Source organism: Ixodes scapularis, unplaced genomic scaffold (genome assembly GCF_016920785.2).
Source record: "Ixodes scapularis isolate PalLabHiFi unplaced genomic scaffold, ASM1692078v2 PGA_scaffold10__122_contigs__length_95168666, whole genome shotgun sequence".
Lineage (NCBI taxonomy): Eukaryota > Metazoa > Arthropoda > Arachnida > Ixodida > Ixodidae > Ixodes > Ixodes scapularis.
In genome coordinates, this window is record NW_024609836.1 from 47200471 (window position 1) to 47215324 (window position 14854).

Here is a 14854-nt window from a genome sequence, read left to right on the forward strand (position 1 = left end):
TTTATTACTTAATTTCCTTATTGTCATAACAAGTTGCTGTGGTACAATAAAAAGATGCAGAGTTTACTGTAATTTTTATAAGATTCTCAATTACCTCAACCGGTGCAGACTGCAGGAACACAATTGAGCACCAATAAAACTGCCGATCGAAACTGGTGCTAAAGTCCAGCAGCACAAGGACTCAAACATCGTAGAGGTCAATCTCAAAATTTTAGCTCTTAATAGAAACCGAAGAATGAAGGGCTGAATGTGGTCTATGCAGTCAGACCTCAGATTAATAGGAAGGTACTATTAAAAAAAGTGTGAACTAAACTGCAGCCAAAATTTGCTCAGGAAAGAAAGCTTAGAAGCATTCTCAATGCGGTTATTAGAAAAGTTCTTTACTTTCCCAAAACTTTAATGAATGAAGGTGTTTCAATCACTCATCATTAAATTAGTCCCCGCTCACGGCACTCGATCAAAAAGACAAACACGTCGGCTGGCGATTGAGTGCACTTTATTTATACGCTTTCTTCGAAAAGGAATGTCTCTAACAATCCGGGGCTTTCCTTTTTTTCTCCACTCGTAAAGCTTTTTATACAAGATCTGTACAATAGGTAAGAACACTTTTGTCTCTTTGTCCTCGACTCGTCCCCCTGTCGCTTCCGTCGGCCCCGACCACGTGCCAGCAACGGGGAGAGGGAAAAGAGGGTGCCAAGGGGCGGTAGGGAAGTCCAAACACTCACACACACGGGAAAGAAGGAAACGGCAAAGGTGCAGCTTTTCTTCCCAGACGAAAAAAAAAAGAGAAACTAGCTAGCTCGCTTTGCGTCCCACGTCGGAGGGGCTGGGGAGAGGGAGGAATTTTTGTGGGGTTGGGAGAGGGAACCGAGGTGCGGAAGGAGGGTAGCGGTGACCCGCATTGTCGTCCCCCTCTCTCCTCGCTGGTGATTCAGTGCTGGTGACCGTTGGTGTGGTCGTGGCCGCTCTCTGAGCTTCCGAGCTCGGGACTAGACACTCCGTTGGGCACGGGGCCCTGGGAGAACCTCTGGAGGCGCCGCCGGCGCACCTCCGCGTTGGGGTCGTCTCCCTCCTGGCTGTCAACCGCTTCGTGGCTGCGCTGCTTCGCCTCTGCAAGGCGCCCCCGTGCCCGTCAGGTCCCACGAGAACGCCGCTTTCTACGCTTCGTTTCGCCGTTAGCGAGAGCGAAGCCGTAGCTATTGGGGAGGAGATCAAACTGTCGCTCCCCTAGTGACCAAGCTGACAACTTCGAAATGTAAAAATATTGCAGTCACCTGCTTGGGATAAAAGCACACTTCCAAAGCAAAGATGGTACACATCTGAATTGCGGTAAAATTTTCAAAATTATACTGCTAGGCAGGGATATCCGACAACGTACGTTCATCATTGGAAGGATATTTGCATACAGCAATAAGATTTCTAAATCACCTCGACTAGGTATAAGTGTACATCTTTACGGGCTTCATTCTACGTCAAATGCATCGTTTACTTGCCCTCTTAGTAGACACCTGAGGCCACAGTTCATCGATATAGTTAGATTAAAATTAATCTAATTATCTTATTGGGTTGTCCTTATAAACAAGAAAGCAGTAATAAACCTCTTGGTTGAGTTTGCGACTCCTGCATGTATCGTCCCCTTTTCATGTTCGTCAGTCTCGCCTTTTCAAAATGCTACAAGCAGAAGCTTGGGAACAGCCTTGACAATATTCGATTCAAAAATATTTAGCCAAAAATCACGATTCACCCCGAATTTGCTTAAAACTCAAAATTCACCATTTACATGTGTCTAGTAAACACCGAGCTCTGTGAAAAATGAGCGGAACAAAGCACCCCCTATAGTTCAATCTCCCTGCCAATAAGCATGCACGTGTTGAGACAAATGTTTTTGTAAACGCGGGTGCAAGCACGAGGCACAATGCACTTTCAAAGCATGGCACTGTTTCTTACATCTTCTGCTTTGCTTGTACTTGTGACGAAACAGAGCGTAGCCGCATTTCAACCGCTCTTGGATGGCGCGATTCAAACGGTTTGTAGGACACAAGGTTCACTTTGAACTGATCTGAATCGGGCTAGGATACTGTCATTGCAACGCATCGAGATCGAGTCCACTCTATGTTATAAGGGAGGCGTGGCCACAACCGATGCACTTTCGAGGGGAAAGGAAGGTTTGAAACCAACGAAGAGGTCAAGGATAGAGATGACGGTGTAAAGTGACAAAGTGACTAGAGTTTCTATACTAGAAACAATCGGTTTCTAGTTCAGACACAACGATAATCGGCTACAACGATTGAATTTTAGGGTTTTCTCATCATCGTTATAAGTAGGATAGATCGCACTCTACAACAAAGACACGAGCGAGCCGGTCCTCGCCTTGTACCCCTCATTCCAACTGCAGTGCCTGGAACATGTCTCCAAATGGTGTCTACCTTGTCCTCAAATTTGGTCCCCGAATTTCTGCCCGATGACGCCATACAAGTGTCGCACTGTTGCCTGCCGTGACCCTGGCAATGGTGCAGCGGCAGAGAAGGACGCAGCAGACGCCTGCTCTGCTGGAGGGCGCCTTCCAGCTCGACAATCCACGTAAGCTGTGGCAGCCACAAGTTCGGACGCCACGACGACAGAGACGCTCACCTATGCTCATACTTTTTATCGGAATTTCTACGGCCGACCGTGCCACGACCTCGACATCCAACGTGACGAGCCGGCCACGTGGCGTCGTTTGTTGTTACCTCGGGACCACTTTCGATCCGTGGACGGTATACAGCACTTAGCACATCAGTTAGAAACATGTTTCAGGCACCGCAATAATGTCAATGTGCGCAAGAAAAAAGCTTCACCTGGAGGGCTGGCGTCGGCCGTGGCAGGCGCATCTGCCGCGGCGCTTTCTCTCGTAGAAGAGTCGCTGGAAGGCCGCTGGGATGGTTGCTGTGGCTCGTTCATTGTTTCTCTGTGGCAGAGACAGGTACAGTTAGGCTTCCCCAACGAATGGGCAGAAATCAAGCTCTCAAGGTCGTTGAACTAGCACCTAATGCGCCCTTACCCGGAAAGAGAGCGTGTCTACATCTGTCCCAAAATCTTTTATGGCGAATTCCACTGGTCGTTTTAGAGCGCGCCGGGATCAGTAGACAAGATCCGAGATGGAGCAAGCTATCCGAATGGAGTCTCTCCGCCTTTGGATCCCCAGCAGAAAGCACTCCTCTGGGATCGGCGGATGCCTTCCCGTCATTCATCTTCCCGGGAATACCCTTTCCGCGGTCCCGGATCTCGAAGCACATGTTTTCGCAATCGCGGCACTAACAACACAAGTCATGTAAGCATGCCGAGGGCAGGCCAGGCAACCTTCCGGTTGAAGCCGCCGAAACCGGCGGAGCGACTTTTCTCGGATCCGGATCGAGATCTGGAGTAGGAGCTCATCCAAAACGATGAGTGGAACGCGTCCATCTCAATTCCAATCGCCCAGTGAAATAGGCGCACTCCAGAAAAGTTGATCGCGGCACGCTTTAAGACGACCAGTGGAATTCGCCATTAGAAGCACACATATATGACAACAATGGTAGGTATGTCTCGCTGCCTCATTAGCACGATGACAAGGGTTCTATAGGTCACATTAACATCTCCTTAGTTATGGTCCATCGTTTGATCAAGATTGCTGGGCTGCAACCACTTTTTGTTTTGTCACAATGACACCATTGACTGCGGCCACATAAAAGGACATCACATGCCCATGTTACATATGAATAAAAGACACGCATATGAGAGACAAACACATATGTACAACGCCGCCTATATCTTCTCCCATTAAATCAGCAAGGTTACTATAGGTAGCAAAGTGGTGGTGTGGGCCAGTTGGTTCTTCACATACTATAAGGTACAAATAAAACACGAACAGCAGAGCGCCTGGCCTTCGGAACATGCCAGTCTATCTCGGGGTCGCTAGGCTTCCTGGAGACTGAAAGGGTCTGTGGTCTATGCAAGACCAACGCCTCCTAGAAGGCCATAGTGCCGAATTTTCTGTCCCATAAAGAGGCAAACCTCAGCCGAACACCAATGTAGCACTCGTGTCCACTTTATGCCTCGCATTTGCCTCTTTAGGCGATGTCAAATATTCGGCACTATGGCCTCGTTACACTTACAAGGTGTTGGTAAGACGCGCACCTCTACAGCCCTCTGCCCTCTCCCATGGTTGCTCGCAGACTAGTCAATGGTGACGAGTCTGCGAGCAACACGCCGCAGACCGTGAAACGTTTTTAAGCCCCTCGGCGGCCAGGGGTGCAGCTCCCTCACCTGGCCACTGTGGTGCTGTACTGCTGCAGCTGCAGCACGGCGGCGTCCAGCAGTGTCTGGATGTTGCGGAGGCAGCGGATGCGAGCTGCCACCTTATCTCGCTCCTGGCCCTCCATGGCGTTGAGCTCTTCCGCGGAGAGGCTCTCTAGGCCCTCCGGGGGCACCGGAGGCGGAGGCGGCAGAACTGCGGGAGAAGCAGAGCTCACGTTAGACACTCTCGCTATCTCTTCTGCCGCTTCCGACGCCCTAAGCAAAGAGTAGCCTTAATGAGGCAAGTTACTTGTCACGCCTCACACTCTTTCGTCATTCGGCTACGAGTAGCTCCTGGTTTTTATTGTGGGACACGATAATCCTCCCGCACCCCACCCAGTTTTTGCAGTTCGACAGTGGTTAGAAGTCGGATCTTAAATCTGGGTCGGAGAAACTTGGGCCGGCAAGTCCCGGTCCATAGTACTCTCAAAGGGCACAAATGCTCTAAAAAGGTGCCATTTCATTCATCGTTTTAGTCTCGGAGTTTAGAGCGAAGGCTGCCCAATCAAGGATGAGTTGGGAAGCGCATACTGAACAACTTCCTGCACCGCTCGTGCACTTCTATAGTTCGTTTCACTTTACGCTCAGGCAATGCCAAAGCCACGAGCACGTTGCCCCGAATGCTGCTTGCACCGCACAGCGTAAGTGCTTGCCAGGGATGCTAAAAGCCCAGAGCTCACTCTCGTTGCTCCCGCTACGCTCACACATAAAGTGAAAGCCAGAATAAAGCCAGAATTTACGTAACCGAAACAAGAGTCGACACGGCAGCAAGTTGGTGAAGCACAATCACACTGACAGATTTGGAAACACGGGACACACGCAGAAGAACAACCACAACGCCATTTCAAGCGTGTGTCACATTTAATGTGGCGTAGGGTATGTTCTACGGTATCTTCGTGTGCACTTCACTTAGGGCGACGACGTCTGACCAAACGCTTCCTTTTCTATTTTGTTCCGAAGCGCGCGCAATAGCGTTTACTGGCACGAGCTCTTGGTATTTTTCACATTTTTTCTCATGAGTGCGTGCTTTCGGCATCGGTTATTATAAAGATTGGGATCACTCTAAACAGAAAAATATTGAGGCGCCATAGCTGGTTCCTCCCTGCGCGCCCTCGTCTCTGCACAGGACAAAGCAGGGAAGCCGTTGCGCGGAAGGTCTGGGGCGGGCCACTCACACAGCGGAAAGAAGGGTGGTAGGAGGAAAGGGGTGCCCACTCCTGGTGCCGCTGCCGTGCTGCTCGAGGAAGCCGCGCTTGCCCCGGCAGTCGGCTGACCCGTGCCCGAAGGGCCTCCCGCTGCTGCTGCTGCTGCTGCTGATGACGATGCTGCTGCCCCTGCCGCCGCACCTGGAAGTTGTGGCTCTGGTCATCGGCTAAAATCGTCACAAATTTGGCTCATTAAACTTTAAATAAGATGCTGTCGACCTTATTCAATGTTCCTAAAACTCGGTTGAGAATCTGCCATAGGAGACTGCTCTGGAGAACTGGTTCCAACTCGTACTTCAAAACCGAACAAAACGCGATCGCAGTGTGGCCACTCCGGAAGCTATACACACCGGAACAAAGAACATAAACAGTGAGCTTTAGCTGATCCCCTTGTTTCAGAACGAATTATGTACCACCAACTAACCAACAAACTACAAATGAACTAAGGGGATGGAATGACCATCAAAAAGCGGTGTTGTGTTCAAATCTGGCTCGCGGCGGCTCAACTCCGACGGTCGCGAGGGGTCCGCGTTCCAAGGGCGAGTTTCTCGACCGAGCTGTCCTAGTAACATTGATCTCGTAATATTCTACGTGGAGCAGAGAGAAAACGACGTAGCCAGTGGCGGGCTCTTGGGAGAAGAATGTTTACCTCGCACCAAGAACACCGACACATTTACAGATTGAGCATCCACTAGCCAGCAAAGCACGAGGCTTCGCGTAAGCTTAGCGTCGCAGCTCAAGACCCGATGTCTACCCTTGTCGAGCGCGAACACAGACATGCCGTGTTGTATGAATCTTGTCGCACTTTTTCTAAACATACCTAGGTGTACGTACGAGCCTTTACTTTTAACGCAGGATTTGTTTTTGGCAAGGGTAACTCGGTAAAACCGTAAGACGCGAAAGGCTTTACGGCCGAAGAATAATATATGGTATCACCGCCGCAACTAAGCAATCGTGCGACAATAGCGACAGACAATGGTGTTCTCATCGAAACTCGCTGTACGAGTCTTGGTACATAAATGACTGCACCGAGGTTCACCCACCCAGAAACATGCGCCAGGTATGACCAAAGAACTGCTACAATTTTTCCTATTTTTTTTCTCTCTTTGCTTTGAGATGCACTGCCTAACAACTGCTGCTGCCTGTTCTCTTCCTAACGCCCTCACAACTCTGTCATAGCCAAACTGTGTTAATCCCATTTAAAGGTCAGACTAGTTAGCTGCATCACTGCTGAGTCCTTTCAGGGTAAGACATATTCCAGGCTATTACCTAATAGACCCTTTTCAAAGGTTTCAAGAGCATGCACCCTCCAGTAGCTAGTATAGTGTCAATTATATGAGGCTGCTATATTTTGGGCATCCACTTAGACCATGTACTGGACATGAGTGCTATGTGAGTTTCTGACGGATACATTTGGGTCTAAATGTATACGACACGAGTGCAGCGTCAGCGCTCGGAGTAAACTTGTATCCAATCACACACTTTGCGCAGAAATCGCTGCCTAAAATAAGGTTGCCGCCAGCGTTGCTCGATAGACGTTTGGAAGGGTCTCTTACCAAGGGTTCTCTTAACTGAAACAGTTAATTTAAGGCTTGCAACACAAAGAAGTCGTTCTTGCCTTACACCTTGGGGCCTTCCAAGGACCACAAGACACAACGCTGTACTCCAGACGTGGATGCCTCCCTCAAAAGCAGAAATTGCATACCTGGTTGTTGTTGCTGCTGTTGCTGCTGCTGCTGTTGGTGCTGATAAAGTTGCTGCTGCATCTGCTGAAACGGGGGAAACAGTGGAAGACCGGCCAGCCCGGGCCCTGTAGGAGAAAGAGCACAGGGAAGTTTAGAGAAATTCAGAGTACCGCGGCTAGGAAGAGACGCAGAAAAATTTTCAGTGAATAAGATGTGATAATATCTTCATTTCTAAACCCTTTGAATTAGCCCTTATAAGGCTGAAAGTTGCCGCGAAAGATAATAGCCTGAAAAATGTCTTGGTCGTATACTTTCTAAAATGCTGTACAAAATAGAATGTCTCAATGTAATGCAGCCGGTTTGTGAACAATAACTATCTTATAAACTGGTACAAGTGTTGAGTTCTGATTAGAATAATGATTAGAAGCTTCTAAATATATTCTAGCTGCCGTCAACCTGCTACGCTTCTGGCCATAAAAAAAAAAATGCTTACTAACACTAACTGCTTAGTTTTTGAGATTTAATGCAGATAATGAACAAGATGTAAACAAAAAAAGAATACAACACTTAATAACTGGCTAGCAAGTCATATTTACAAAGTTCCCTCGTCACAAAAACAAATGCTCCCCAAACAATCACATTTTTTTTTTTAAAGCACTCGTTTGGCATATTACAAGAGCTACATTTTTGCCAGTCACCAAGTCCCCCGTGCACACCAGATTTTGTGTCGCCTTAAGGAAGTAGAGGAGAGAGGGCCCCAGCACCAACACCTTGCATTATAACATGTTCTAGCTACACGAGCACCTGCCAGAGCGAGCGTCTTTTATAACAAGGATTTTGTGCTTTGGGGGTTTATCTTTCCTCGAATTTGAGGGCATCTTTGTATTCGTTTTCTGCGCTGGACAAACCATGTTGGATGAGGAAAAGAAAAATCTTAATTGTGTGTTACAAATCAGAATTTATATCTTGGGCAATCGACCCCATTCCCATGTTCTGCAGCACCACCTCCCGCTCCTTGCCACGCCGAAGAGTCAGAAAGGTGAGGCCGGACTCACACTGAGCAAAGGCCACGGGGGGCACCGCCCCCTGCGGCTGGGGCGGCTGTGCGTTGGGGGCCGCCGGGTGGGGCACCTGGGGCGAGGGTGCGGCGGCCGCCTGCGGGTGCCGCAGCACGTCCATGCGGCAGGTGGGGCAGGTCTGCTGGCGCTGGAACCAGGAGCGCAGGCAGGCCGTGTGGAAGATGTGGCTGCAGGGCAGACGCTTGTTGCCCCCGCCTACCATCTCCTCCCGGCAGATGATACAGACATTGTCAGCCGAGGCCAGCTCCTCCGCCGTCGCGTCGGGATACCTGCCGCCGAGAGAAACCGAGCCTTTTGGAAAGTCCCTCTCACGCCCCCCGGCGTCCCCAAAGGTGGGAGCAGAGGTTGGCAAAATCGTGGGTGCCGTCGTCGACGACTTCGACGAAAGGAATCGCGAAGGATGTCGAAGTTGAAAGGGCGGAGAATGTGGTACTCTGTTGCGGCGTAACTAGGCACACTGCGGAAGATATGCCCCGGTGAACCGATTAAAAAGCAGAAGCATGGTGTCCGACGATGTGCCGTCGGAATGCACTCCCTTTACGGAGAGCTGTCACGTGCTTCGCTCCGACTCTCCGACTGGCTCTATGAGGCCATTGTGTTCGTCTTTTGAAGAGTTGTGCTAAAACTATGTGCTACAGATGGCCTTATTCGTTTTTCAGGTATGTCACCTTTGATTCATGAAGTTGAGGGTGCACGATTTAGGCAATTTTTGCTCTCCTGTTCCTGTCATTAGAGAGGAAATCTTTTAATTTCTGTGACTCCTACTTAGATGGCCGATGGTAAACTTTTGATTTCGGCATGTTTTTATTCGATTGACATATGTTATGTGCTTCAGCCACAAGCCAGTTATCCTATGCTTGGCATAAAAGTTTTCCCTAAGCACAGCACATTGGCCCACTGTTTTTTTTCAATTCTCAAATCACACAGTTCATCAATTGCATGTTTCATTTGAAGAATTAAAAAAAAAAAAAAAAACTACTGTTACAAGAAAAGAAAAAAACCTCTGGATTTTTTGGTTGCTTCTAACAAATAATGAACATTAAAAAAAAAAAAAAGCAAATAGCTTACTTTTTTTTTAGCAAAAATGACTTACACTTGCCCTTCCAAAAAAAAGAGAGTTGAGCTGCACAACTTGAATATTTTTCATAGTCAACGCATTAGTAATAATGAAAGTTGCACTTTTCAGTTGAGTTTGATTATGTTAACTAACAGTATGGACTAGGAAAACCTTTCTGGTCCAAATCCCACAAGAGAGCGAGTACCGTAAAATCCCGAGAGATAACTCACCTAACATCAAGAGCAAATCAGGTGGAAATATGGAGTGGCCTAACTTTCGGTGTACAATGAAGAAAATTTTAAAACATTACTATTTCTAGGTCATGTTCCTTTCAAGCTTGTTATGGTGGCGAGGGGCAACGAAGCAAAGATGACTACTTCCCAGCTAGCAACGTTCACTTATATTCCGCCATTTACGCCGCATTTACGCCGAGGTCACCATTGACCCCAATACTACTATTACTAGGAGTCGGGTATCTTCGGTGTTTAAAAACAAAATAGCAAATCAAGCCAAAAATAGGGGTGGGCTATCTTTCGGGGGTGGGGCATCTCTCGGAATTTTACGGTAATGCAAGAACAGAACAAAAACTCACAATGTGTTCATGTTCCTGATGGCACGTCGAGACATGATCACGTCGTTGAAGGCCTTCTTGAAAGCCCTGCGTCACGAAAAACAACCCTCATCAGCGGCAGTCCGTGCAGAAACCGACTCAACCACAGGCGATTCGCCTTAGTTCTCACCTCATGCTGAGATACATTGGACGGATTGCAAACAGAGGGAATGTATGAATCTTGATCATGATTGCCATGAAGGTCAGATACAGGACGACCTTGATGAAGCCTGGAAAAGGGCATGCGCAAGATCGGTGAGTCAACCCCGCACGCAACGCGCCACAGAGCCTCTACAAGTACTGAAAGAAGCACTCACTGACGACCAGCTCGGTGTACAGCAGGTACACAGCCTTGTTCTCCCACGGATTTTCGCTGTGGAGATCCATCGTGTGCAGAAAGTACTTGATGTAGATGTTTACCACAATGCTGAGCAGAATGGCGTACTGCAAGGAAATTGAGTTCCAACGGGGGAGGCATTATGTCAGAACCAACGTGGCAGAGCATTTCGAGCGAAGTGACATATTGTCACCAACAAAAGCCAGCAGGTAAAAGTAAAACTGAAAAATGATGGTTTAATGAGGGGAACTCGTGCCTACAAAGTTAAAGTAAAAGAGGTACCAACGTCCAGCGTCAGCGACGGAAGGGCAGCCAACCCGAAGTGGCATACTACTACTACACTCCAAACGTTCAGGAATGTCCTGAACCAGAACACATGATAACAACTGAGAATGGGTCAAAACTTTTCAGAAAAACATTGATTGATACAATAAAAAGATCCAGGCCAAGAGGGGTTTTAACCCCGTTCCTCCGCATGGCAGCCACATGTTGCCAACTTCACCACGCGTGCGGCAATATTCTATAGCGTGATTCGAAACAAACATGTCACAAAACTTGTTTCTGCTTTGCAAGTGAACCTTATCTAAAGCGAGACAGACAATGATAAGATCCTTTCGCGGCGCCATCGTCTTTCGTGTAACAAAGGTCGTGCCAGCGATTTCGCCCATTTCTCAAATCTGATTTTGTTATGATATGCCAAACCACCCATGAGACCACAAACAATTTCAGTCGTGAGAAGTAAATTTAACCATGAGCTTCCACACAATCTAGATTAAAGAGACACTTGAAAGGGGACCTTAAAGAGCCTCTGACAAGGCATTTAAAGATGCCTAGATGCTTACAAGAGCCCAACTCACAGATGCCCAACTCACAAAAACCCAACTATGATAAAGATAAAAAAATAAAATATAGACTGCTGCTTATAACGAAGCTTTTTTCCGTACTAAAACGGATGGCTGAGAGTTAGCTGCTCATGGCTGCACCTCCCTCGTTTTTTTTCCCCTTTCCTGAGGCACAATCAACGGCTAGATGGAACTCGGAATATATGAAAAGTAATAAGCATTCTGGAACACACATTCGTCAACATTAATAACAGAATATATAAAACAGTCCTTACGAACGAGACACCCAAGACACGTGGATTCAAAGAGAACTCGAAAACATAGCCACGGACAGCAAAGCAAGCAGCCTGGGTGACTTTGTGAATTCACAGATATCACACTTCCCCATGTTAATCCTCTGGCTTCGGTGTGACTTTTTGTGAGCAAATATTCAATTTTGTACTGCATGTTCTCACTCTGTCAGTGATCTTCACAGCCTATTCAAGCACTCAACATAAAGAAAACAAGCAATTTCTTTACAGGGTATTAGAGACACCTCTACATTCTTCACGGGGTGTTAGAGGCAACTCGACGTTCCTTTAGGGTGCACAACAACTTGGGATGTTTACTCCCCGTAGAAAAAATTCTAAGGTGCCGAAGCTCACCTCGAATCCAAATACGACTTGCACAGACGCTCCCTTCGTGAGTGTGGTGTGGTACGCGTGAGCCACGAAAGCGTAGTCGAGGAAACCCAGGAGAAGTAACAGCGCTGAAAGGAAGTGCACACCGACCTCGGAAACTGTGACACGAGATGCTACGCAGCAGAGAACGTAGAATGCAGAGATTAATTCTCTGGAATTTCCATTCAGTCTTGGCCTTGGGCCTCGATTAGGATTTGTGTGCCACATTTCAATTACTCAGAATGTGCAGCATCTTTTGCTAAGGTGTCCAGAACATGTCTCCGACTCGTGTCTACTCAGTCCTCATACTTGTACAACCCCTCCCTCCCTCCCTCCCTCCCTCCCTCCCTCCTCCTCCTCCCCCTCCTCCTCCTCCTCCTCCTCCTCCCCCTCCTCCTTTCTCCCCAGTTTCTGCATGATGATGTCACAATTGTCTAACAATGTCACTTGCCACAATCCTACCAGTGGTACAGCAGTCATTAGCTCCACTGTATGTCACCGTCTAGTTTGAGCGCCCCCCGGAAACTTAAGCGGCCTTGGGTTAGGACGTTGCAACGACGACGACGCTTGCCTTCTTTTCTGGTACTACTACAACCAGCCACCACGATCATGACGTCCGATAGCGGGAGACACCAGCTTCCGCGACCTTTGTTGTTGCAACTTTGGGACCACTCCAATGCAAGGGCACTGGAGGACACTGAACAGACTAGTCTGAGACAGATTCCGGACACCGCGGTTCTGCATGTCAGAGGTCAATATGCCTCGTACTCACCAACGACTCTCAAATGGAAGATGTAAGATATGATGGGACTTCGTTCCATCTGCATGAAAAAGGAGAAATTTGTTATCAGATGAAGCGAAGGTCAGCTTCATATTTGTTGAGGCAGGCACGGTTCTACGAGACAGATTGTATTTAGTTCGCTTCGTGCCCTTGCAGACACTCAATATTTTCGATTGTGCCCGATCTTCCGAATTGTTACAAAGTGCCATCTATTCAGTCACTTATGAGTGCCTGCTTCGCTACTGGCCCTTCCAACTGCGTCATAGGTCGGAGAAGTCAAGGAGGAGGACCCGAAACTCACGTAATCGACTCTATCCTCTGCCAGCCAGTGGAAACACTTGAGGAAGAGCAGCAACGTAAAGAGGGCCACAAATTTCGGGCTGAAGTCGTCCCTGAAGACCGTGAAGGCCAGACAGGTCTCGGTGACGGCGTACCATGACCGCTCAATGAGGTGCTGCAAAAGGAGGTTAATGCGTTGGCACGGGAGGCCGCTTCACACAGTTGCATGTGACTGACTGCATAGCAACTGCTTCAAACAGCTTTTGAGGAGATTGCATCAGTGCCACCCGCACCGTTGCCCTGGAACCCTTTCAACCTATGTATAACTAGACTGAAGGTTTGGCAGTAGTTTGCTAATAACGTTGCCAAAATTATTTCGTGTACACCGTGAAAGGATGTGTACAATACATGCAGACCTTCATAAGCAATTACGATTGGTCGAAACACAGTCAATCACATTTAAAATTAAATCTGCGAAGTGGTCTTTATTCTTCACCCCCTTCCAGAAGATACCGTTTCAAGACATACCTCCATTTCTGCAGCCCTCAGCTGGCCAAAGAAGACTTTTCGCATCAGCTTTCCGGTCAGTATCACCATTACGAAGGCTTGAAGGTAAATGATCTGAGGCAAACAATAGGAGCCAAGATTACAGTCCATTTGGCACTGATGAGCTGTGATGACTTGAGATCAGTAGAACCTGATTGTATGCATGGCATTCGGGCTGCTGGTATACTGAAGATTCTTTTCTGGGAAAACTGAATTTACTTTAAAAAGGGTATCTAGCCACTGGCAGGATGAGAAAGTCAGGGAGTCTCTTTCCGATTTCTCCAGCAGGTGCTCGTTGCCTTCCATCATACTTTTGGAGAGCAAGCTTTCTACCTTCCTACAAACATAAAGAGCTCGCGCTGGGGGCGAAGCAACCGAAGGGTCTCCCTGCAGTTCTAACCCTGTCAGTGACTAGTATTTTGGAAAACAAAGATACATCAAAAGTTGCGTTAGCACCTTATCACGTCGGGGACGCCACTCGCTCGACGGGGAGTTAGTGATTACGTGTCACGAAAAGTACCAACTTTCTTTTTTTTTTTTTTTTTTTATGGATGGATGGGAACTAGGTTTTAATCGCTTCTTTCGGGAGTTGGATATACGGAGTTTATACTGCGATGATCTCTGGGATGTGTCCGAACGCACACGGGACGCAGAGTCGCACTGTTGCGCGGCTCGCGGACGCCGTGTACGCGCACTGCGGGTCACACCCGTCAACGCTGCACATCGGTCAGCGCTACTTGACTTGTGACAAGCGCGGACAAGGCATCCGAGACGGATTAAACGCCGGAGATTTGACCACAGGTATACGAGAAATAACAGCTGGTGAAGTTGTGTTTACAAATCGGCACGTCCGAGCGTTCGCTGGCACTCAGAGGGACGGGAGCTTGAGCGAGGATCTTGAAAGACGCCGGGCAGGTCATGACAGACGAGGTATTCCGCCCGTTTTGGCACGACGAAGCACTCGAGACACACTTATATTTTACAAAGGCTTACGTATTGCTCCGAGAACTCACCGCCATGCTGGGATTTGACTTGGTTAAATAGACCACGGAGGGGTAAAACTGCTTCTTCTGGTAATATGCATTACCGATAACTGCGGTAGTGAGCACTACACTACCCAGAGTTAATAGGAATGCCCGCATTTTGCCTTTCGAATCGGTGAAGTTGCGGACCCAAATATTACATGATTTTTACGTCTGCTGGCAGTTTCAGTCCAGCTACGCTAGATGGCGAAATTAGAAAAAAAGACTAAAAACATCTGTAACACCCGTGTCTCGATCGGATTGGACGACTTTGTGAAATATTTACAACAGATGACGCGAAACTGCCCCAAATTTAACGTTATTTGACAGTACACTGCATTTACACTCTCCCTTTACTTCTTGTTGATATTCGACTCCCAGTTTTCCCTGCACCTCACGATCTAAAGACACGTACGACAGCGAAGTACAACGCGTCAG

The 14854-nt window shown here is 48.0% G+C and overlaps 1 protein-coding gene across 1 annotated transcript; it reads right to left on the minus strand.

Annotated features, from left to right (window-relative positions):
• Window positions 1–479: 479 nt before the first annotated feature.
• LOC8034653 (E3 ubiquitin-protein ligase synoviolin) lies at window positions 480–14829 on the minus strand. The gene is made up of 14 exons (XM_002410153.5): window positions 14408–14829; window positions 13377–13469; window positions 12871–13023; window positions 12561–12609; window positions 11774–11877; window positions 10268–10394; window positions 10081–10180; window positions 9933–9998; window positions 8260–8552; window positions 7225–7329; window positions 5490–5660; window positions 4285–4468; window positions 2838–2947; window positions 480–1110 (listed from the first exon to the last, which is right to left on the minus strand). The coding sequence occupies exons 1-14, from the start codon at window positions 14534–14536 to the stop codon at window positions 932–934; spliced, it is 1863 nt and encodes a 620-aa protein (XP_002410197.3). The 5' UTR covers window positions 14537–14829; the 3' UTR covers window positions 480–931.
• Between the last annotated feature and the right edge of the window lie 25 nt (window positions 14830–14854).